Source organism: Rattus norvegicus, chromosome 6, assembly GCF_036323735.1.
Source record: "Rattus norvegicus strain BN/NHsdMcwi chromosome 6, GRCr8, whole genome shotgun sequence".
NCBI lineage: Eukaryota > Metazoa > Chordata > Mammalia > Rodentia > Muridae > Rattus > Rattus norvegicus.
In genome coordinates, this window is record NC_086024.1 from 140,224,631 (window position 1) to 140,251,165 (window position 26,535).

Genomic DNA, 26,535 nt, shown 5'->3' on the forward strand with positions numbered 1-26,535 from the left:
CACTCTATGTATGGGAACAACAACTGACAGATGTGTTCTCTCAGATGGAGAGTGCCTGATCATCTCACCAGGGTTTTCATCTCAGGAAATCTCTGAGAATACTTACTTCCCTAATCATAAACTGAGAGACTGACTAGGCCATGTTGACTACTGTGCACAGATAAACTAAAGTCCAACCATGCAGGGACTGATTAGTGAATCAATAGACTCTGATCCACTTCTATTCCTTCTGTGAAGAGAGACCCAAGACTGTGATAACTGTGCTCTGAAATAAAAATCTTAAAGATTTCATATTCAGTGAATTAATCTGAGCATTTAGACTGGACATGAGCAGAGCATGGAGGCTGGAGACCTTTGTTAGACCTATGCCTCAAGCTTTTATACTTTACCTTGAAAGACCTAACTGATGATGAAACAAATGAGCTTAGAATCATTCAAGCCTCTGGTGTCCCTGTACCAACCAGTCTCCCAATATTCAGTGTCTCCCTCCCTCTTTCATTTACCTCCAAGGATGCACACTTTGCTTACAGAAGAGAGACATTTCATATACTTTTCATTTTCTTTTGGAAGATCCTAGCAACAGGAACCTTAAAAAAATTGAAAATTATATTCTCTTGGTGGACATGAAGAAACCAGGAAAATGATCAGATAAAGGTCCTTAGTTTTGGATTTCATCAAAAATCTATATTCCAGGTCTGAAGGAGAACCGGTGGCCTTAGTGTGTGTTTCTAATGCTGCTATGAAATACTATGATCAAACAACTTGGAGTACAAGTGTTTATTTGGCCAACACTTCTTCATTCCTCTTCATTAGAAAAAGGAATCAGGATAAGAAGTCAAGCAGGGCAGAAAACTACAAGCAAAAGCTAATTCATAAGGATCAGGATACAGAGTCATGATGGTGTTCCAAAGAGGTGTGCTCTTTATTGAAACTACTGGAAAAGATGTGAGACTAATGTGGGGTGGCCTGAATTTATACATCTCTGAATGCAAGTCATGTGTACTGTCTTCATGGAATATCAAACAGTTTTAATATTTGATTGACATTATTTTTAAGAAGACTATGTATAACACTCTGGTGGATTTTGGCAGAATGTATTCTCAGAGTTTGACTACTCTATCAGCCTCCTTCTGCATGAAATATATATTTCTAACATTGGCTGAATATCCCTGAGTGTATGCATAACAAGAAGGAATAGTATAAGACATTCTGAATTTAGATACTCTCTCACAGATTTAAAAGCAATCAACACAAACTCTTGAAGTACTCACTTAAGTTGAGTATAGACTTCTAAAGACTCTCATGCAGACACTATGTTGATGCTTTCCCTTTATGCAAATAGGATATTGTGAAAAGTTACCCATAGAGGACTGATGTGACCACTGGGAAATAGCAATGATGTACATCTTTATGATGAACCAAAATTATAGGACCTTTTTGGCCAGTTCATGATATTAAATGATACATATTCAAGGCAGTGATATGGGGCAGTGGTGATGTTTTATATTTTGTAGTCATATAAGCCTTATTGCTGTAGCTTTTATGCTATTGAGCATTTAGTGAAATTTAACTTCTCTTTTCAATTGCTTATTGTTGCAATCTTGTGCAACTCTGTACTCTGCTTAACCAGTCTCCCTCCTCTTCATGCTGTGCATTTATGCACACCGACTTTACAAAGGTACAGAAATTACAAGAACTTTGCTGTTTGACTCAGAGAAGATGACAATTACCAAAAAATCTTAGAAAATATTAAACAAATTGTGTCTGAAATTGAGATTAAATGAAAAAAGATTGTCAATTTCAGGCATAATCAATCTGTCTGGATAACAGTTTCCACTTACCCAGTCATGCACTAGAACAGTTGTGGCTGTTACATTCTTGTGAGAATGGTGTGAACGCCTCATCTCCCTTGCAGAAACAGTGTCCTCTCACAGGAAGATATACCTGATTATTGTAGAGTAAGACAGAGAATGTAGAATCACTTTGTAGAAACACACATGGTGATTCCTAACAGAAACTTCTAGATGTCAGTCTACTTATTGAACATAGAAAAAACATAGTTTTTTTTTCTTTTATTTCTCCAGAACTCACAGAAAAACAATGTGTTTCAGTCCCAGATATGCCATTATCACAGACAACATAACACATTTACATTCTAACAAACTTAGAATTTTTTCATGTTGCATCATGGTTTGATTGAATAATCATCATCCTCTTATATCTCCTACTCTTTTAGATGAGATCTGGTTTATTCAGGGTGGCAGGGCTGTAGATCAGCCTATTCTTCTATCCATATAAATATAGAATGCCATTGGGAAGTATCTTGTATTTTGGTTCTAAGTGCCACAATGAATTAATTTTTTAACTTCTTTTTATGATGAACACCAACTCAGAATAAGCCACCCATCCTTTACACCATGTTTTTGAGACAAGAGCGTAAAGATCCTTTGAAGCCTGTGAGGAGGAAATGGGTTAAATGCGTTAAAAGAAAAAAAATGATTTGCCTTATTGAATTACTAAAGAACTCTACAATCTATACCGTAGTAAATAGGGAGAAAAATAGAGATTTTTTTCACCTTAAATTGATTAGGAACTTGGTTGACCTTACTGAGCTACATTGACCTCATATCTCAGGGCTGGAGCCTCACACACATTTTATTACAACCACTGACTGTGCTGGGTCTGTGGCATATGGTTTATGTAAGGATAATGGATAGACTGAAAGTAATCTGCTCCTTTGGTCACAAGCTCTGCCTAGCTTTCACATGTGCTCTAAAATGAATCCCATATAGTGCTCTAACCAGGAAAACTTACTGGACTTCTGCTCTGAGTCCTGAGACTAAAGCAATAATTTGTTCTTTGGGAACTGATCCTGGTATTGAAACAGATTAACTTCTGTCTTGTGTGATGTTCTGTATTATGTTCAAGCCGCAGTATATCCTGTTTCAGTTATCTCAAATGTGGCTGTGCAGATAGTTCTATGCTTCACCCTTGCACCACACCAACAGAATGACCTGTGTTCAGTTTTCATAACTAAAAGTAGATAGATTTGGCAGGCAGGCAGTAAACCAACCTCTGACATTTAGAGACGCAATGGTCACTGGGACTTTGTAATATCTGAATTTTATTCCAGTGTGTGAATGAGTCATATATTTCCTATCCGTTCTTTGTTTGATGAACATCTTCCATCTCTGGCTATTAAAAATTGGACTGCTATAAACTTGGTGGCACGCATCTCTTTGCAGTATGGTGAGTCATCTTTTGGGTATATGCCCAGGAGTGCTATAGCTGGGTCTTCAGGTAAATCTATTGCCAGTTGTGTGAGGGACCATCAGATTGATTTATAGAGGGGTTTACCAGTTTTCACTCTCACCGGCAATGGAAGACGCTCCCTTTCTCCGCATTCTCACTAGCGTGTACCATCACTTGAATTTTTGTTCTTAGCCATTCTGATTGGTTCAAGGCAGAATCTCAGGATAGTTTTGATGTGCATTTCCCTGAGGACTAAGAATGTTCAATATTTTTTAAGTGCTTCTCATTTGAAATTTCTCTGTTTACAACTATTTAGCTCTGTGGTACATTTTTAACTGTATTATTTGGTTTACCAGAGGAAAACTTCTTTATTGCTTTGTATAATTTGGATATTGACCTTCAATGGAATATTTAGTTAGTGATGACATTTTGTCCTATTGACAGCATCCTTTTCCGTAAAGAAGCTTTTGAGTTCCCTGAAGTCCTATTTACAAATTAATCTGAGAGTCTGACCCACTGTTGTTCAGGAAATTTTCTCCTGCACCAATGAGTTCAAGGATAATTCCCAAATTTTTGTTCTACTAGTTTTAGTGTATCCAGTTTTAGGTTGATGTCTGAAATTCACTTTTATTTGAGTTTAATGCAAGATGAAGATATGGATCAACTTGTAGTTAGACCAGCAATATTAGTATTGGATGCTTTCATTTTCTTTGTATGATTTTTGGAAGCGTGTGGGATGATTTTGGAGTCTTCAATTCCATTTCATTGATCATTCTTTCTGTTTGTATATCAATACCATACAGTTTTATTACTATTGCTATATAGTAGAGATGAGGTCAGGGATGGTGATAACCCCTGACATTTTTACATGGTTAAGAATTGTTTTAACTATGTTCAGTATTTTCTTTGCATATGAAGTTAAAATTTGCTTTTTGGGACTGTAATAGATTGAGTTGTAAATTTCATGGGAATTGCATTGAATCTGTAGATTACTTTCATTAAGATCTATATTTTCACTGCCTATTCATGATCATGGGAGATCTTTCCATCATCTGATTTCTTCTTCAAATTCTTTCTTCAGGGACTTGAAGTTCTTGCCACAGGAGTCTATCACTTGTTTGATTAGAGTTACATTTCATTGTTTTATATCAGTTGTGGTTATTGTGAAGAGTGTTGTTTCCCTAATTCTCAACCAGTTTATCTTTTGTATAAAGGAGAGATACTAAGTTTTCAGAGTTAATTTTGTTTCTAGCCACATTCGTGAAAGTAGTTATAAACTTTAGGAGTTCTCTAGCAGAATTTTTGAGGTCACATATGCATATTATCATATCGTCTTCCAATTGCAATGCTTTACTTTTTTCTCTCCAATTTGTACCCCTCCCCCAGTTAGTTGTCCTATAGACCTAACTAGAACTTCAAGGACACTAGTGAATAGATAGTGTGAGTTTGGCCAACCTTGTCTTGTTCCTGACTTTAGTAAAAAATATTTAATTTTCTGTTTATTTTGATGCCTTGCTTTATATTGCTTTTATTACATTTATGTATGTTACTTGAATCCCCATACATCCAAAATTCTCTTTTAGTCCCCAATTTTCTCTCTCCCTTTCTTTCTGTTCTAAATATTGCTCCCTTCCAGTTGCATTTTTATCAGAATCCTTCAGCCCATCTCCACTCTCTTTTTCGTCTTAGTGTGTGGGAAACACCAGGATATTGCATGACCCCGGCACATCAAGTCTTTGTAGCATGGCACTCATCTACTACTGAAGTGGGACAAGGTAGCCCTCTGCTACACAAATGCCATGAGGTCTTGATCCATTCTTCTGTGCTTTTTGGTTGTTGATCAATCTCTGAGATCCCCCAAGTGTACATGTTTGTTTAATCTGTTGGTCTTTCTGTGGGGTGCTTATCCAATTCAGGTCTCCTAATCCTACCCAACTCTTCCCCAAGGAACCCTGACCTCCATCCAAAGCTGGGCACTCATATCTTTATCTGATTCAATAGGATGCTGGGTAAAGTCTCTCTGAGAAAAGTTATTCCAGTCTGGAAGCCTAATAGAATGTTAATAATAATGTCAGCGACTGGTGTATGTCCTTGGATTGGGTCTCAAGTTGGTAGGTTATTGTTTGGCAGTTCCTATACTGTCTGCTCCATCTTTGTCCCTGCATTTATTTTAGAAAGGACAAGCCTGTGCTCAAAGAAGCAGGGGAGGGGGAATAGAGAGGGGGAAATGGGAAAGGGGAATTTGAAATGTAAATATATTAAATATACAATAAAATGCTAAAATAAAAAATAACGGTTATGTATAATGTGGCTGATTATATAATATTGTGCTTCATGTTCTTCCACACAGGTGCAAGTATCTGTGTTCTCCTGCCCTACAGCAAGAGATGGATTTGATTGCCATGGACATATTCAGGTCAAGTGATGGATTTTTTTCCCCAAATTTATTGCTTAAATTGTTAGGATTTGTACACACTCACACACACACTCAGACATAGTCACAGACATACACAGCCATTTACGCTCAGCCCCTGAGATGACAGAGGCAAAGACAAAGAGATAGAGGGAGAGAGGGACAGACATAATCAGAATATCAAAGAAGCAAAGTGACAAATAAACACACATAGCTAAAAAGACGGACAGAAATACAATAATATATAAATGAATACAAAACACATATATTGCAGGACACAAAAATGTTAATGAATATTTTTAAATTTCAAGGGTTACTACACACTATACTTGGAGAGAGAATTCCTGTAGAAAAGAAAACTAGAAACAGAGGAGTCTAGCCCTCTCTTCCTTCAGTTATTTCTGAATAGGACATAACCTCTGTAACTAAGAGCTTTGTGTGCTCTCTGTGCCTCCTGCTGATACTGAATGCTCCTTAGGAGGTTTGTGTTTGAGCTTATGGTAACATTCACATACTGTGTGTCCTGCACAGTAATACATGGCTGTGTCCTCAGACCACAGACTGCTCATTTACAGGTACAGTGTCTTCTTTGCATTGTCTCTGGAGATGTTGAATCAGCCCTTCATGGTGTCTGCATAGTAGATGCTACTGCCATCATTACTAATTAATGCTACTAATTCCAGCCTTTTCTTTGGAGCTTCATGGACCCAGGACATTCAGTAGTCACTGAAATTGAATCAAGAGGCTGTACAGGAGAGTTTTATGGAACTTCCAGTCTGAACTAAACTTCCCCCGGACTCCACCACCTGTACCTCACACTGGACACCTGCAAACAGAGAGTGCTGGTTAGTGAACTTTCACTAAAAAGCAAAACAAAATAATTTTTACATTTCTCATGTACAAACATCACACAGAATCTCATCTCTATGGATTACCTTTTAAAATAATGACAAACAAAACCAAGCTGAGCCCAAATTCCATGGTGACAGGCCTGTTTTGAGTGCTGATTACTGAATGTGTGGACCTCAGATTCCAGGACTGGGGTCCTCTGTCACCCGGAGCTAAAAGAGTCAGGTCAGAGCTGGTTTTCATGGGTACAAAGAAGCATTATTTGCATATCTTCCTGTTATAGCATGCTCTGAAGATAGACTTGGAAAGAAGGCACTCTTTATATGTATTTCTTCAAAGACACTGATTTAAGCTACAGAGTTTGGCAAAGTACAGAGGTTTAAGATTTGGATTTTTTGGTTAAAATTTCACCACACTCCATTTAATATTTTTGTTCATGTTCAAAAACATGCTTTGTTTTCATACTGTCATGTGTCCTAGTATATGTGTGTTATTTATTAGCACCACACAAAATTGTGTTTCTAGATATGGGCTTAGTTTTCCCCACTGTCTGGGCTGTCCCTTTTTATGGCATTTCTATAATGTGGCTCTTAGACCGGGATACACCTGCAATGTTATGGTAGTAGAATGTAATCTCATATGGGAATTTTTAGAATTTGACTTAATTATGACAACTTGCTTTCCTCAAGTCTTATGGAGGCTCGAACCTGAGATATTCCCAATCCCTGTCTGTCTAACACTCAGATTTTGCGATGGAGACATTTTTGTCTTTGAGGCAAATTTGTTTCTTGGGCATCCCAATATTATCCATTTATTCCTTTAAGTCCTCGACCATTTTATTTTTGAATCTTTGCACCAGGCTCTTGTGACGGAGTTTGGGTTGTGTTATCATACAAACATAACCATAATTAGTAAAAGCAGGTAGTTTAATCAAATTTTAGGATAACTTTTCCTACCAGGTTAATTTGATATTGTTTGTATAGTATAATGTAATCTTATGCCACTTAGATTTTCCTTTTCAAACTCTGTAGAAGGGAGTCACCAATTAAGTTCCCTTTACAAAGGTAAGGAATTCATGCCAAAGCCATATGTTATTTACAGTTATCTTCTATTTGAGAGGCAGATATTTCTTCTTAAGTGTTTTCTCAGTCAATGCATTTTGTCTAGTATACATGTAACTTTTCATTTCATAGGTCATTTTTATGGGTAATAATATTTTATTGTTTATATTTTCATTATTCATTCATTTGATTTAATCCTGATGAAATCTTTCCTTCATTATTCTCCCAAGAGTTTCTCCCTTTCATTTCACCTCCTCCATGCTTTTCCTCCCTTTTTCCTCAGAGAATGCTGCTCCTTCCATGGATATCAACTTCCCTTGGTCTATCAACTTGCGGAACTACTAGGCTCAACTTCTACTGAGTGTAGAAAAGAAATACACTTTATGGAAAAGGAATCTAAGGCAGGCAATAGAGTCAGAGACAGCCCCAGAACCTGTGGTTTTGGGACCCACATGAAGACCAAGTTGCATCTGTTTCATAAGTGTAAAGGGTCTAGGATTATCTTATCCATGCACACTTGTTGATATTCAAGTTTCCTTTAATCCCCATATGATGATGTTATTTGATTCTGTAATTTTCATGTGCTATTTTTGACCTTTCTGAATCCTTAAATCCTACTCACTCCCACAAAGGATTACACAATATCTTCCTACTGTTTGGCTATAGGTCTGTTCACTCTTTTATATCACCTGTTGGGTCAAACATCTGACATGATATTTATACCAAAACTCCTCTCTGCAATTATAGATGAATGTCATTAATAATGTCAGGGGTGGTCTATCCCTCTGATGGCATGGGTCTCAATTTGGGCAAGTCATTGGTTGTCCATTCCTCTGTATTCTTATTTAACTTGATCTCTCAACATCCTGTATGTAGGGCAAGTTGTGTGTCTAAGGTCTTGTGGCCAGGGTGATGTCTCCATCCTTCAACTGGAAATTACATCTTTTACAGGAGGGAGATGCTTGAGATCCCATATCACCTATTTATCACAGTCTTAGCTAGGGCTACCCTTATAGATTTCTAGGAATTTTCATTGTCCCTGGATTTTAACTCATTTTAGATTTCCCCCAAGCCATTCCAGTTTTCTAACAGTGGAATTATGATGACTAGGGTTCCTTATTTAACAGGCTAAACAGGAAAGCTAAGAGCTAAGGCCCAGTGATAGATCATGTCTAAAAATATGGTACTGGTTGACAAAGGAAGGCATATTCTGTCAACTTGTGTACACACACACACACACACACACAGAGAGAGAGAGAGAGAGAGAGAGAGAGAGAGAGAGAGAGAGAGAGAGAGAGAGAGGAGAAATCTGTGGATAGATAACTTCTGCAATAAACAAACACATACAAATATCATATGAAAAAGAAATTTGAATAAATATGTAGATTCTTCAAAGATTACTATGCATGCACTATATTTGTATAGAGAATCCCTAATTATGATAACTAGAGGCAGACCAGATTAAAAGGTTGAATATGGAACAGGGATTACACCAATGCCTAACACATACCTGGCCTAAATTGAGACCCATCCCATGGGCAAAAACCACTCCCTGTCACTAATAATAGTGTTATGCCTCCTGACAAAAGCCTAGCATAACTGTCCTTTGAGCATCACACAGTAGCTGAACAAAACAGATCAGAGACTCAAAGTCTTCAAAGGTTCAAAGTCACTATTTCGACCTTCTGTCAAGATGGCTGGAAGTCCCAGCTATGCAGAAAGCCTAACAGTAGAGGTGGTGACTAAGAGGGCAGGAAGTAGAGTCACAAAATTAAGGGGGTGCAGGTGGGGCTTTAGGTTTATATAAATAGGGAGATTTTCTGGGAGTTAAATGTGTAATGCCATTATATTTGTCTCCTTACTTTGTGGAACAATGGAGAGACCCTGACAGTCTGTTGTTGGAATTGGGCTAGTACTTAAGAAATGGACCAGGACAAGTATGAGGTACTAGCTAGAAGGGTAGATGATGATTTGGGGATTCTGTATTGGTGAGGAGTACTGAAGAATTGTCAGGGATTTTCTTGAGCCTCTCTAGACTAGGAGATCTTGGATGGTCCGTGATATTTGGCAATATTTCTAATTCCCTTTCTTTTACATGTAATGGGCTTCTTTCACTGTGTCTCTGTCACAGAAGTACATGGCTGTGTCATCAGGTTGCAGACTGTTCATTTTTAAGAGAACTTGGCTCTTGGAGGTGTCCCTGCTGATGCTTAGTTGGGATTTGAAAACTGAATTATAATATGTGCCTCCACCACTCCATATTATTCCCAACCACTCCAGACCCTTTCCTGGAGGCTGACAAACCCAATGTACACCATAACTGGTTAATGAGAATCTAGAGACAATGCATGTGATGGACAGGGTCTGTGTTGGTTGCACTAGGTCAGGTCCTGTCTCCTTCAGTTGCACCTGGGACAAGACAGCTGTGGAAAAGTAACATCACCATTAGTCGTACATCTATCTGTCATGTCTGTTTTGCTCTTCTGAAACCTTAAAACACTTACAGCTTGGAAATGCTATCAAACAGAGGAGAAGCACCAGGATAGTCATGCTCTAATGAAACCTCTAATGAGAAGAGGATGAGGCTTCTCAGCTAGGCCTGGACTTTTATCCTGAGCCTGAGGGCTGCTTTGCATTGAGGGAGGTTCCTGAGAGAATAAAATTAAGAACTGGACAAGATTTCCAGTTTTACCTCCTGTTGAGAGAAATTTGCCTTCTTCTTTTTACAGCACCTGGAGAGGAAAATAAGGACCTGTATTCTGTTACTCTTGGCAGTTCAAACTATAGATAAACAGGAAGTTATAGGATTCACCCTGCAAATGAGTAGTAACAAAAAATGGAAATGTTTGCAGTAAATGAACCCACATTCATTAAGTGTAGGCAGAACAGGGTTCCAAGTTCTATGTGCATTTTTTTAAACTAGATTTTAAATTTATTATTCAAATATTTTTATTTGGGTTTGTGTCTGTGCCACATGTGCTTTTGTCCTGTAGGCTGCTCTGCAATTGAATTTTCTTTTCTCATTAGACTTGTGAAGTTTCAGCTAGTCTTTTTTTTTCCTTTTATTTCTTGTTTCGAATACTCCAGATTTTATTCCCCTCATGTCCCATCATTCCACTGTTCAAAATCCCATACTTCCTTCCTGACACCCAACCCTGTCTCCACGAACATTTCCCTACCCCACTCACTCAACCAGACCTCTAAACTCCCCGAGGCCTCCAGTCTCTGGATATTTATGTGCATCTTCTGTGACTGAACCCAGACTTCTCTGCTCTATATGTGTTGGGTGACTGATCTCAGCTGGTGTTTAATGCCTGCTTGGTGACCAGTGTCTGAAAGATCTCAGGGGTCTAGCAGGTAAGAAACTGCTGGTCTTATTATAGGTTGATTCTCATACTCAGCTTCTTCCAGCTTTTCTTTAATTCAACCCAGGGGTCAGCAGCTTCTGTTCCTCGGCTAGGCACAAATACCTGCAACTGAATATTTCAGCTGCTTGTTTTGTCTTACAGAGGGCAGTCTCGATAGGTCCCTTTTATTGAGTATACATATCCTATGTAATAGTGTCAGGCCTTGGGGCCTCCCATTGAGTTGGGTCCCATTTTGGTTCTGAGACTCGATCTTCTTTATCTCAGGCTCTTCTTCAATCCATCCATGCAGTTCTTTCAGACAGAAACAATTATTGGTCAGAAGATTTACTGTGCGATAGAAAACCCATCCCTCATATGTATGCCTCATATATGCCCTGTCTTTCTGCTGCAGTTGGGATCTACAAGTTCCCTCTCCCCACTCTAGGACATTTTATCTAGGGTCCCTTTCTTTGAGTCCTGAGGATCTGTCACTGCCCAGGTCTCTGGAACTTTGTAGAGGATCCTCCCAACCTTCTACCTCCCAATGTTGCCAGTTTCCATTCTTTCTGCTGGTCCTCAGGGTTTCAAACATTTTCTCCCACCCAATAACAGATCGCATTCCCCTCTTCCCCAGCTTCACCATCCCCTTTTTCCCTCTAAGTCCCTCCCAACCTCCTCCACTGTGTTTGGGTTCATCTCCCGCCCAAGTGGGATTCCATCATTCCCTTCAGCTTTTTGAGCTTTTTGAGTTCTGTGGACTGTATCTCGGGTAGTCTGTACTTTTTTGGCTGATATCCATTTATTAGTGAATACATACAGTGACTGTCCTTTTGGGTCTGAGCTATCTCACAAAGAGTGATACTTTTTTAGTTCCATCTGTTTGCCTACAAAACTCAGGATGTCCTCGTTCTTCGTATTTGAGTAGTATTCCATTGTATAAATGAACCACATTTTCTGTATCCATTCTCTGTCCTGGGACATCTGTGTTGTCCCCAAGTACTGTTTATCACAGATAAGGCCACTATGAACAGAGTGGAACATGTGCCCCTGTGACATGGTGGGCTAACTTTTGGCTATATTTCCAAGACTGATATTGCTGAATCTTCGCATAGACCTATTTCCAGTTTTCTGAGGAAGCTTCAAATTGATTCATAGAGTGCTTGCATCAGTTTAGAATTCCACCATCAGTGGAGGAGTGTTCCTCTTTCTCCACATCCTTGCCAACATGTGCTGTCACCTGAGTTTTTGATCTAAGTCATTCTGTTTGGCCTAAGATGGAATCTCAGGGTTGCTTTAATTTACATTTATCTGATATCTACAGGCTTTGAACATTACTTCAGAGGCATCATAGTCATTGGAGATTCCTCTGTTGTAAATTCTTGGTTTAGTTCTGTATCCCAGTTTTTGGTTGGGTTGTTTGGTTTTTTGATGGATAGCTTCTTGAGTTCTTTACATAATTTGGATATTAGCCCTCTAACGAGTGATGAATTTCTCTCTATCTGAAGGTTGCCAATTTGTCTTATTGACTATGTCTTTTGTCTTACAGAAACTTTCCAGTTTTATGAGGTCCCATTTATCAATACTTGATCTTGGAGTGTGAGCATGAGTTAGGTTTAGAAAATTTCCCCCTGAGTCAATGATTTCAATGCTTTTCTCATTTTATCTTCTATTAGATCAAGTGTATCAGGTTATATTGAGGTCCTTGATCCAAGTGGAAATAAGGTTTGTGCAAGGTGACAAATATGGGTCTATTTTCTTTCTTTCTTTTTTTTTATTAACTTGAGTATTTCTTATATACATTTCGAGTGTTATTCCCTTTCCCAGTTTCCGGGCAAACATCCCCCTCCCCCCTCCCCTTTCTTATCGGTGTTCCCCTCCCCACCCTCCCCCCATTGTCCCCCTCTCCCCAACAGTCTAGTTCACTGGGGGTTCAGTCTTAGCAGGACCCAGGGCTTCCCCTTCCACTGGTGCTCTTACTAGGATATTCATTGCTACCTATGAGGTCAGAGTCCAGGGTCAGTCCATGTATAGTCTTTAGGTAGTGGCTTAGTCCCTGGAAGCTCTGGTTGCTTGGCATTGTTGTACATATGGGGTCTCGAGCCCCTTCAAGCTCTTCCAGTTCTTTCTCTGATTCCTTCAACGGGGGTCCTATTCTCAGTTCAGTGGTTTGCTGCTGGTATTCGCCTCTGTATTTGCTGTATTCTGGCTGTGTCTCTCAGGAGCAATCTACATCCGGCTCCTGTCGGTCTGCACGTCTTTGCTTCATCCATCTTGTCTAATTGGATGGCTGTATGTGCATGGGCCACATGTGGGGCAGATTCTGAATGGGTGTTCCTTCAGTCTCTGTTTTAATCTTTGCCTCTCTCTTCCCTGCCAAGGGTATTCTTGTTCCCCTTTTAAAGAAGGAGTGAACCATTCACATTTTGATCATCTGTCTTGAGTTTCATTTGTTCTAGGCATTTAGGGTAATTCAAGCATTTGGGCTAATAGCCACTTATCAGTGAGTGCATACCATGTATGTCTTTCTGTGTTTGGGTTAGCTCACTCAGGATGATATTTTCCAGTTCCAGCCATTTGCCTACGAATTTCATAAAGTCGTTGTTTTTGATAGAAGAATGCAGATCAATCCATGCTTATCACCCTGTACAAAGCTTAAGTCCAAGTGGATCAAGGACCTCCACATCAAAGCAGACACACTCAAACTAATAGAAGAAAAACTAGGGAAGCATCTGGAACACATGGGCACTGGAAAAAATTTCCTGAACAAAACACCAATGGCTTATGCTCTAAGATCAAGAATTGACAAATGGGATCTCATAAAACTGCAAAACTTCTGTAAGGCAAAGGACACTGTGGTTAGGACAAAACGGCAACCAACAGATTGGGAAAAGATCTTTACCAATCCTACAACAGATAGAGGCCTTATATCCAAAATATACAAAGAACTCAAGAAGTTAGACCACAGGGAAACAAATAACCCTATTAAAAATGGGGTTCAGAGCTAAACAAAGAATTCACAGCTGAGGAATGCCGAATGGCGGAGAAACACCTAAAGAAATGTTCAACATCTTTAGTCATTTCTCTACATATAGACAACCAGGTAGACCAGCACTATTTAATGAACATGCTTGATATTTTCCATTGTAAAATTTAGGATTCTTTGTCAAAGATGAAGTGTGGATACATGTGTGGTTTTATTTATGGGTCTTCAATTTTATTTCATTGATCAACCTGTCTGGGTCTGTACCAATACCATACATTTTTTTTATCATTATTGCTTTGTAGTAGAGCTTGAGATCTGGAATGGTGATTACCCCACCTTTTCTTTTGTTGTTAAATTTTTTATTAGGGTGGGTTTTTGCCTTTCCAGATGAATTTAAGAATTGCCTTTTCCATGTCTGTGATGAATTGTGTTGGGATTTTGATGGGGTTACATTGAATCTGTAGATTATTTTTGGTAGGATGGCCATTTTTACTATGCTATTCTATCAATCCATGAGCATGGGAGATTTCTCCATTTTCCAAGATCTTCTTCAATTTTTTTCCTTAAAAGACTTGAAATTCTTATCATAAAGGAATTTCACTTGTTTTGTTAGAATTACCCCAGATATTTTATATTATCCGTGGCTTTTGTGGAGGGAGTTGTTTCCCTAATTTCTTTCTCAGCCCTTTTAATATGTGTGTAAAGGAATTCTACTAATTTATTTGAGTTACTTTTATATCCTGCCACTTTGGGAGAACTGTATATCAGCTGGAGAATTTTCTAATAGAATTTTTGGTGTCCCTATGTAACTATCATATCATCTGCAAGTAATGCTAACTTTATTTCTTCCTTGCTAGTTCATATTCCCTTGTATTTTCTTTGTTGTCTTATTTTTCTAGCTAGCACTTTGAGTTCTATCTTCATTCTATATGGGGAGAATGGGCTTCTTTTCTTGTCCCTAATTTTCAAAGAGTTCTCCTTTTATTTTGATAATGTCTTTCGCTTGTAGTAAATTGCTTTTATCATGTTTATGTATGGTCCTCGATTTCTTGATTTCTCCAATACCTTTAAAATGAAGGGTGGTTATATTTTGTCAAATGCTTTGTCTATATCAAAGGAGATGATCATGTGTGATCATTTCTAGTTGTTTTATATAATGGATTTATGTTAATTGATTTTAGTATATCAAACTAAGCTTGCATCTCTGGGAGGAAGCCTACTTGATCATCATGAACCATGGTTTTGATGTGTTCTTTGACTCAGTTTGCAAGGATTTTATTGAGTGTTCTTACATTGATATTAATAAATGAAATTAGTCTTAAGTTTTGTTTCTTTGGTTGGTTCCTTGTATGGTTTAGATATCAGAGTAATTGTGGCTTCATAGAATTAATTAGGTAACGCTCCTTCTGTTTCTATTTTATGCAATATCTGAGGAATATTTGTATCAGTTCTTCTTTGAAAGTCTCGTAGCATTCTGAACTAAATATCTCTAGTCCTGGGCTTTTTTGGTTGTTATGTTTTTAATTTATTCTTCTATTTTTTTAGGGGATATGGGCATGTTTAGATAGTTTACGTGCTCTTGATTTAACGTTGATATGTGGTATCTGTCTAGAAAAAAAATCCATTTCATATATATTTTTCAGTTTTGTTGAGTATATGCTTTTTCAGTAGGATCTGATGATTTTTTGAATTCCCTCCATTTCTGTTTGTGTGTCTCCTCTTTATTTCTGATTTTGTTAATTTTGATCCTGCCTCTGGGCCCTTTAGTTAATTTTGCTAGGGGTTTATGTATCCTGTTGGTTCTGTCAGAGAACCAGCTTTTGGTTTACTTGATTCTTTTTATTGTTTTCTTTGTTCCCAGTTGTTTGATTTCATGCCTCATTTTGACCATATCCTTTTCTCTACTCCTCTTGGGTGAGTTTGTTTCTTTTGCTCTAGATCTGGCAGATGTGTTGTTAAGATGCTATGATAAGATCTCTCCAGTTTCTACACCAGGGCCCTTAGTGCTAATACTTTTCCTCTTTTTTGTTTTCTTTTTCTTTTTTTTTTCTCTTTTTTTCGGAGCTGGGGACCGAACCCAGGGCCTTGTGCTTGCTAGGCAAGCTCTCTACCACTGAGCTAAATCCCCAACCCTGACTTTTCCTCTTAACACTAGTTTTATTGTGTCTCATGAGTTTGGGTGTTATGTGTAAATATTTTCCTTGAAATCCAGGAATTCTTTAATTTTGGCTTATTTTTCCCTGACTAAATTATCACTGACTAGACAGTTGTTCAGTTTCCAGTTGTATGTTGGCTTTCTGTTCATTTTGCTGTCACTGAAGACCAGTCTTACAGCATGGTGTTCTGATAGGATGCATGGGATTATTCCCTTCTTTTTATTTTGGTTGAAGGTTGTTTTTTGACCAAGTATGTGGTTGATTTGGCAGAAGGTACCATGAGGTGCTAAGAAGAAGATACATTCTCTTGTTTTATGATGAAATGTTATATATATATATATATATATATATATATATATATATATATATATAATCTTAAATTTGTTTGGTTCATAACCTCTATTTGTTTCAATGTATCTCTGTTTAGTTTCTGTTTCAATGACCTGTTCATTAGTGAGAGTGGGGTATTGAAGTCTCCTTTTATTATTGTGTGGAGGTCAATGTGCATTTTGGGCTTTAGTAAAGTTTCTTTTATGAATATGGGTTCCCTTGCATTTGAGGCATAGGTGTTCAAACTGAGATTTCTCTTGGTTGATTTCTCTGTCATGAATATGACCTGTCCTTCATCATGCTGATTACCATTGGTTGAAATTCAATTTTTTTTGGATATTAGGATGGCAACTCCAATATGTTTCGTGGGACCACTTGTTTGGAAGATGTTTTTCCATCCTTTTACTATGAGACAGTGTCTGTCTCTGTTATTTAGGAGTATTTCTTGTATGTGTCAAAACATTTTTTTGCATATCGAGTCTTAGCTTATGTCTGTTTATAGGTGAGTTGAGTTCATTAATTTTGAGTGATATAAAAACAGGTAGCTGGTGCTTCCTGCTATGTTTGTATTTGTATGTGGGTTTATGTGTTTGGTTTTGTTGGTGGTTTTATGTGATTGTGGTTCTCTCCCTTTGGCTTTATTGTGAGATACTTAATAATTGTCTCTTTTTTTGGTGTAGACACCTTTCTTGTTTTGGAGATTTTATTTATCTCTAGGATCCTCTGTAGGAGTGGATTGGTAGATGGATACTCTTTGAATTTGTTTTTTTTTTCCTGGGATATTTTGGATTCTCCATATATTTTGATTTAGACTTTTGCTAGGTATAATAGCCTGTGCTGGACTTCGCGTTCTTTTAGAGTCTTCATGACCTCTAACCAGGGTTTTCTGGCTTTCATAGTCTCTGTTGAGAAGTCTGATGTAATTCTGAAAAGTCTATCTCTGTATGTTACTTGGCCCTTTTTCCTTGCAGGTTTTAATATTTTCTTTGTTCTGTGCATTTAGAGTTTTGATTATTATGTGATGAGAAAAATTTTTTTTTCTGGTCCGATTTGTTTGCTACTCTATAGGCTTCTTGTACCTTTATGGACATCTATTTCTTTAGGTTGGGAGGTTTTCTATTATGATTTTTTGAAGACATTTTTCAGGTCCCTTGAGTTGGGAATCTTCATTCTCCTCTCTTGCAATTGCTTTTACATTTGAACTTTTCATCATGTTGTGAATTTCCTGTTTGTATTGGGTTAGTTTTTTTATGGTTTGAATTTTTTTCAAAGTTGTGTTAATCTCATCTATGGCATATTCTAGAACTGCAATTCTCTTTTCTATCTCTTCTATTCTGTGGGTGGTACATACATTTGTATTGACTGACCTCTTTCCTAGGTTTTCCATTTCTAGCTTTTCGACTATTTGTGTTTTCTTTATTATGTCTACTCCCACTTTTATGTCTTGGATTACTTTATGCAATTCCTTTACCTGTTCAATTGTGTTTTCCTGTGTTTCTAAAGGTGTGTATTTGGTGGCTTTTTAATGGCTTCTACCTGTTTATCTGTGTTTTCCTGTATTTCTATATATATATGTATATATATATATATATATATATATATATATATATATATATATATATCCTCCTTAAAGGATTCTATTATCTCTCTGAGATAGGATTTTAGTTCAGCTTCTTGATTTTCAGCTGTGTTGACATATTCTGAACTTGCTGTGGTGAGAAAACTGTGTTCTAATGATGCCCAAATATATTGGCTTTTGTCTCTTATGAACTTGTTCTTGCCTCTCACCATCTGTTATTTGCTGGTTTGGGAGACATGGTTTGGACTCTGCCTCTTCTTTTCCTTGGTTGCTTCAGGCATCCTTGTAGGTCTCTGATCTCAGCTTTAGAAGATGTTCTTTGGCACCTTTTAACTGGAGGGTCTACAGAGGGAACAGAAGCTGCTGATCTTTTGCCCTGGTTGCATTAGATCTTCTGGGATGCGTTCAGACTGCTGGGTGTTCAGAGGAACAGTCAAGGTATTGTGCAGTGTATAGCAGTTATTGTGGTGTTGGGGGTATGGGTTTTGGTTTCTATTTTGTGGTGTGCAGCAGAATTCCAGGGAATCTTTCAGTGGTTTTTATCAGTTGCCCTGCATGCCACAGAATCCCCAGAAGGTCTTTAGACTGTGATGTCAGTTGTCCAGTTGGTCTGTGTTCCGAGGAACTCCTGAGATGCCTTCAAGTTGTGGAATCCTGAGTGCAGTGGATCTCCTGGGATGTTTCTGGCTGTGGCATCAGAGGCCATGAGTGCAGCATATCATCTAGGATGCCTCAGGTTGTGGTGTCCTCTGGGGTCCAGACTAAATTGTAATTTTTCCCAGCAAGAAGGACAGGGCAGAATGGGAGTGGTATTTGGTGGAAAGTGTTTTTAGGGTGTGATGTGAGCTTTGAGCCTTGGGAGGGTTTTTAACAAATGCTCTGAGCATAGCAAATTTTCTGGGTTGCCTTTGTATATGGTGTCTTTCAAGGACCAAACTTGCTAGCATCCCTTCCCAAGAGAAAAGCCTGGGCAAAAAGTCACATGTGAATTTTATATTTCTGTATGTTCCAGATAGCATTTAGGGTAGAATTTGGTTCATAGTGATGAGTCATCCTTATTAAAGAGCTATTTATAACTATTCTCATAGTGTCTGTGGAGCTAAATCTATTGTTATATCATTTGGCAAATAGATTTCATGCAAGCCCTTCCCAGATATTACTCCAATTGATCTCAGCTGTTTATCAAAAAGAATACCCAAGAGTTGGATTTGGATCTCATCTTACTAGGCTCAGACTATCCTCCTTTGCCACTTACACACATGGAACATAGGGAATACTTTATGTAATTCTTGATTTCTATCAGTCTATATTTCTTTACGTAGTTTTCTCTCTTTCTCTCCCCTTAGCTTATGGCATACATAAACCTAAATTTTGAGTCATGATTATTGTACTGGTGAGGGATGGGGTGCCAACTGTTTATAACATTTCAGAATAAGCACTAACATGTTGCTAGTCTTGAGTTTCGTTAATTGAAGTACAAAATAATAGGGAGTAGTTTACACTAAGGCGAGAAGTGGAGGGGAAGGCAGGCGTGAATATGGGGAACCTGGACCTTGAGTTGTTGATCACCATAGTGAACAGATATTTTAGTTTTTCTCCACTCATTTATAATGTAAACTCTAGGGAAGAGAAGTAAAGGTCTGAATCCAAACTGCATGGTCAGGGTTAGAGACTGTGGGTTTATTACTTGCATTTGGAGTCTTCACATTTTGGGTTTCTTGTTTCATTGTACACAATCTTTGTCTTCAAATTGACAGTAATGCAGTGCTAGTTTGATGAATTTAGTGTTAAGTTCACTTACTCAAATTTGGGGTTTTTATCTTACTTTATTTAATTATTTATTTTTGTTTAAGCTTTTTGTTTAATTTTTATTGTAATTATTGTGTGAAAAACAGGGTTTCTCTGTGTAGTGCTAGCTGTCCAGCATCTCTATCTGGGAAGGAACTCACCTTGTACACTGTCAGAACCATGAATGAGGAAAAACAACTTGCTTTAGAACTTTTGGAATGTGTTCTATTATTCCACAAACCATGAATCTTATGGAACAATTTCAAGTTCTGAGAAGAACATTCCTAATAGTAAAGCTCTGAATTTATTTAAGGTCAAGGACAGGAACATTAGCAGAACTAGCATATATCATTCTTTTGTTGAAGATTCCCTGGTGATTAACATAATGATTTTCTTATACCCATTTTAGTCCTTAGTATTCTAATATGATGTAATAAATATTATTAATAGGTAGATATAAGCTCTGTGGATTTAAATTAGAAATGACTGATTGTTTTGATACTGAAAGTCCTCATACATATGAAATATGAACAGCTCTCTATTATACCTTTGTCAGGAAAGAAATAGAGCAATTGAAGATGTTTTAGAATTTATCAAAAATGAAGGCATAGCATACCCAAACTTACAGGACCCAATGAATGCTGTACTAAGAGGAAAACTCATAGATCTGAGTGCCTCCAAAAAAGAAATTAAAGACAGAATACACTAGCAGCTTAACAGCACATCTGAAATCTCTAGAGCAAAAAGAAAGCAAATACACCAAAGTAAAGTAGATGACAGGAAATAATCAAATTCAAGGCTGAAGTCAACCTAATAGAAACAAAAAGAACTTTTCAAAGAATCAACAAAACCTAGAACAGGCTATTGGAGAACATCAATGAAATAAATAAACCCACAGACAAACTAACAAGAGGCCACAGGGACCAAATCAGAAATGAAAAGTGGGACATAGCAACAGAAATCTAAGGAAAAATAATCAACAGATCGGACTATATTAAGATACTGTACCCTACAAAATCTATACTCAACAAAACTGGAAAATGGAGATGAAATGGATTATTTTCTAGACAGAATATTGTTACCAAAATTAAATCAGTATCAGGTAAGTGATCTAAACTGTCTCATATCCCCTAAAGAATTATAGGCAGTCACTAAATGGAATTCCACCAAACATAGCCCAGAACCATATGAGTTTATTGCTGAATTCTCTCACGCATCCTAAGCAGACAATATCAATACTCCACAAACTATTACACAAAATAGAAACGAAGGAAAACCAACCCATTCATTCTATGAATGGACATTTACACTTATACCTTAACCAAATGAAGACCCAATTAAAAATGTTTTCAGAACATATTCTCTCATGAATATTGATGTAAAAATAATCAATAGAATTCTCACAAACCATATTCAAGAGCACGACAAAATGTTAATTCACCGTTATCAAGCAGGCTTCATTCCATTGAAGCTGCGATGGATCAATATGTGGAAATCCATCAAAATGCACTATATGTTACTATACAAATGAGACCCCAGCAAATCCAGGAAAGAACAATCACAGGTGATAAACAACTGCAGCAAAGTTGCTGTATATAAAATTAACTCAAACAAATCAATAGATTTCTTCTGTGCAAAGGATAATTGGGCTGAAAAAGAAATCATGGAAATAACACCTCACAATATACACAGAAAACATAAAATACCTTGGTGTCATTTCAGCCAAGCAAGTGAAAGTTCTGTATGAAAAGAACTTCAAGTCTCTGAAGAAAGAAATTGAAGAACTCAGAAGATGGAAAGATCTCTGACACAGATTGATTGATGGAAAAATAGCCACCTTACCAAAATCAAAATAAATCTACAGATTCAATAAAATCCCTTTCAAAATTTTAACTCAATTCTTCACAGAGATTGAAAGAGCATATCTCAAATTCATGTGGAAAAACACCATGAGCGTGAAAATTTTCAAGACTCATAGAAATTCTGGGTACATCATGATCTCAAGCTATATTACAGAGCAATAGTGATATAGAACTGTATGGTATTGGTAAAGATACAGGACAGATGATCAATGGAACATAACTAAAGACCTAGAAATGAGCCCATGTATATTTGATTTTTCATGAAGGAGCTAAAAACAGGGGAAAAACTTCATTTTCAATAAATGGTGCTGGTCTAACTGGCATTCAGCATGTAGAAAATGCAAATTGACCCTCTCTTATTTCCTTCTACAAAGATCAGGTCCAAGTGAATCAAGGACCTCCACATAAAAGTAGATACACGGAAACTAATAGAAGAGAAAGTGGGGAAGAGCCTCGAACATATGGGTACTGGGGAAAATTTCCTGAAGAGAAGAGTAATAGCTGATGTTATAAGATCCACAAAAGGCAAATCGGACCTCATAAAATTGCAATTCAATATTTCGTGATATTTGACAAATCTTTTAAATTGTGTATTGTTGCAATATTCCACCCTGTGGTCTGTGCTTCACCAGTCTCCCTCCTTTGCAAAGCTGTGCACATATGCATTGCTACTTTACAAAATTCCAGAAATTACAAGAACTATGCTGTTTGAGAAGACAACAATTTCCAGAAAATCTTAGAAAATGTTGAACAAATTTTGTTGGAACTTGAGGTGAAATGGGAAAAATTGTCTGTCTCAGGCATCATCATTCTGCCTGAACCACAGTTTCTAGTTAGCCAGTCATTCAGAGCAGTTATGACTGTTACATTCTTGTGGGCATGGTGTGAAAGCCTCATCTCCCTTGCAGAAACCGTGTCTTCACACAAGTAGATGTACCTGATGATTGCAGAGCAGGACAGAGAATGTATAATCACTTTGTAGAAACACACATGGTGATTTCTTCCAGTATCTTCTAGATCTCTCCCTTCTTGTTGGACACAGAAAAATAGACTTCTTTTTTCTTTTATTTCTCCAGAACTCACAGTGAAAAAATGGGTTTCATTCCCAGCTATGCCATTATCAAAGAAAACAAAATTGCTTGACATTCTGAAACACTTAGACCTTTCTCAGGTTGCATCATGATTTGATTGAATGGTCATAATCCTCTGGTGTCTAATGCCCTCTCATACTTTTAGATGAGATCTGGTGTGTTCAGGGTGGTATGGATGTAGGACATCCTATTTTTTTATAGTGACAACATTCATATAATTACAGAATTCCATTGAGAAGCATGTTATATTTAGGTTCTAAGTGCCACAAGTAACTTCTTTTGATGAGGAACACCAACTCAGAATGAGCCACCCATCTTTTACATCATGTTTCTGGGACAAGAGTATAAAAAAGATAGTGAGAAGCCTGGGAGAAGGAAAAGGGATTGATGAAAGAAAAGAAAGAAAAAATTATTTGGTCTATTGACTCCTTTGGGTACTATACAAAACATACCATAATAAATAGGTTGAAAGAAATAAGAGATGTTTCACCTTGAGTTGGTTAGGAACTTTGTTGAGCTTACTGAAGTACATTGGCCTCATGTCTCAGTGCTGGAGCCTCACACATATTTTATTATTATCACTGACAGCTGTGTCTGTGCTAGGTGTGTGGCATATGGTTTGTTGTAAGGATGATGGAGAGAATGATAGTAATTTGCTTCATTCATCACAAGCTCTACCTGATTTTCATGTTTTCTATAACCAGCGAATATTGGCTCTGCCCCGAGTCTAGGGTTCGGGGACTCAAGCATCCATTGGTTCTTCAGGATCTGATCCTGGTCTTCACACAGATTTACTTCTCTTTTGTATGATGCTCTGCATTTTTTCAAGCTACTGTATATCCTATGATTAATTCATCTACAATGTGGATGTGCTGATAATTCTGTGCTTCAAGTTTGTACCACACCATTGGAAGGACCTGTGTTTATTTCTCTATAACTCCAAAAAGAGAAAGGTCTGGCACTCAATCCATAATCTAACATTTGAGATGTGGAGACAATGTGCTCACTGGGGGACTGGTAAATGAGTCTAGCAAGATAGCAAGAAAGACATTTATTTTTCATATTGATAATAGAAGACATCTCATTTCAAAAAGTTCACACACACAAACATATACATACATACCTAAACATACACAGAGAAATGGAGAGGGAGAGGGAGAAGAGAGGGAGAGGAAGAGAGAGAGAGAGAGAGAGAGAGAGAGAGAGAGAGAGAGAGAGAGAGAGAGAGAGAGAGAGAGAGATATTATTCTCACACATTCCAACCTATTCACATCTGAGAGGTTCTCTGGGGCATCAAGTCACTACAGCATTAGTCTCATCATCATCCACTGAGACATAAAAGGCAGACCAGTGCTACATGTGTACCAGGAGCCTCAGAGAAGCCAGTGAATGCTCTTTTCTTGGTGGAATATTCCCTGGGAGGTCCCTGCTGTACAATTGAGTTGACAATATTGGTCTTTCTCTGGGTTTCCATCTCCTTAAGATCTGTCATTCCTTCCTCTAACTCTTCCATATGGATCTCCGAATTGAGTCTAATTTTTGGCTGCAAGTATCTTATCTGTCTCAGTCAGCTTCTGGTAGAGCATCTCAGAGGTTAGCCATACTAGGCTCCTGTCTGCAAGCACAAATAATATCAGTTGCAGTGTCAGGGGTTGGTGCCTGCTTGTGGGTTAGATACAAAGTTGGCTGGTGTCTGGTTGGCCATTCTTTCAGTTTCTTCTCCATTTTTGTCTCTGCATTTCTTTTAGACGGGTATAATTTAGGGTCGTAAAATTTTAAGGTGGATTGGAGAGTGGGGAGAATTGCACAGGCTATAACTGTGTCTCAGAGCTCTGTTTGCTCCCAGCGCCCCCTGCTGGTCCTGGGTACCCTGGAGGTTTGTGTTTGAGCTCACAGTATCATTTGATCACTGTGCTTCTTGCACAGTAATAGATGGCAGTGTCTTCAGACTTCAGACTGTTGAGTTGCAGGTACAGGGTGTTCTTTGCATTGTCTCTGGAGATGGTGAACCGTTCCTTCACAGCGTCTGCATAGACCGTACCGCTGCTACTACTAATGTATGCAACCCAATCTAGCCCCTTTCCTGGAGCTTGGCGAATCCAGTGCATGCCATAGCTACTGAATGTGAATCCAGAGGCTGAACAGGAGAGTTTCAGGGACTTTCCAGGCTGCACTAAGCCTCCTCCAGACTCCACCAGCTGTACCGCACACTGGACACCTGCAGACAGAGAATGGTAGTCAGAAAACTGTCACGAAAAAATACAAAACATACAAAATAATTTTTCTATTTCTAATGTTCACACAACAGACAGAATCTCATCTCTATAAATTACTTTTTAAAATGAGCACAAGGAAAACCAAGCTGATGCTGAAGTACATGGTACTTGGTCTGTGCAGTGCTGATCACTGGATATGAAGACCTGGGAATCCAGGGCTTGTCTCCTCTGTCAGACCTGCAGACAGGATCAGTGCAGAGCTGTTTTTCATGGGCACAAAGAAGACTTATTTGCATGTCTTCCTCTTATAGCATTCTCACGAGTTGGAGTTTGGCTGAACCCACTGATCATTGCAGATATATGACATCAGCGACATTGATTTCAGTTAGAGATTGTGACAATTAATGGTAGTTGCATGTTCACATATATTTTTGGTTAAGAATTCACATTCTACATTTAATTTCCTTTTATACACGTTCACAGAACATGCTGTATTTCCATACTATCATTATTACTCAGTTTAAATATATAATTAAATATCATAGCACATAATAGTTTTCTAGGAATGTGCTCAGTCTTTTCCACTGTCTAGGCAGGAAAGGGCTTTTCCCTAATATGACTTCGGTAAAAAAAATCATATCTATGAGGATTTGGTAGAACAACTCCTTATTTGTGACAGCAATACTTGGGAATTTTCTGAAATTTGTTTACTATGATAGAATGCTGTCCTCAAGCCTTTGTCATACTGTTTGACATAACATTTCTCATTCCATTTAAATTCTCCAAGACTCAGAGATCATGGAGCAAGAGGAGGTGGAGAGATTGTAAGAGGTAAAACATGGGAAAGAACACTATTAAATAATGTCTTATGGACAGGACATGCCGATTGCATCCATACACTCATAATGGCTCTTGTCTGTGTAAAACCCAAAGAGAAGAAGCTAATCATAACCTAGTATGGATTTTGCAGATTATTGCCAGACATTACCTGTTAGTGAAGAGATGTAGGATATAGACATTCCCTTGATGGGGAGGAATCATTTTGAAAATGTGGTCACTGGCAAGTTTTCTATGCTGCAGTTCTTGTGTCCACACACATACACAAGTATGGGTTGTATTGACTTAACTTAAAATGCCATGAAGTTGAGAGAGGTAAGTTTGGAGAAGAAAGGGGGATGAGTTGAAAAGGAAAATAGCTTAAAAATTTATCATATTTAATTATATGTGGGCAGCATATATGATTGCTAAAAAGTAACAAAAATAGTACATACTGAAAGGGTGAGTATTTTAAATCAATGAAACCTAAAATAAGTGCTTAAGGAAGGGAGATTTTGCTACATATTATTTGATCATATAGGCAAGGTAGTCATATATGAAATGAAAGAATCGGATGAATTTCAAATTCATTCGATACGAAGATGCTACAAAGGATCTATTCTCAATCCTTGAAGACACTAGCCTTGTGAAAGCGAAGCCTAGAGACAACCAAATGTGAGCTCAGAATACAAAGTCAAGAGAGTTTGCTTCCTCCTTTAAAGGTAAGGCAAAAGGCCAAGTGAACTCATCCAGAAAATATATAGACTGTCAGTGTTTGTTGCCCATAAAGGC

General features: G+C 37.8%; 1 gene segment (V, D, J or C); it reads right to left on the reverse strand.

Annotated features, from left to right (window-relative positions):
• Window positions 1-24,609: 24,609 nt before the first annotated feature.
• Window positions 24,610-25,198, reverse strand: LOC299411 (immunoglobulin heavy variable 3-30-like). The segment is given in 2 exon segments: window positions 24,610-24,929; window positions 25,045-25,198. Coding segments are annotated over 2 exon segments (366 nt in total).
• Window positions 25,199-26,535: the final 1,337 nt, after the last annotated feature.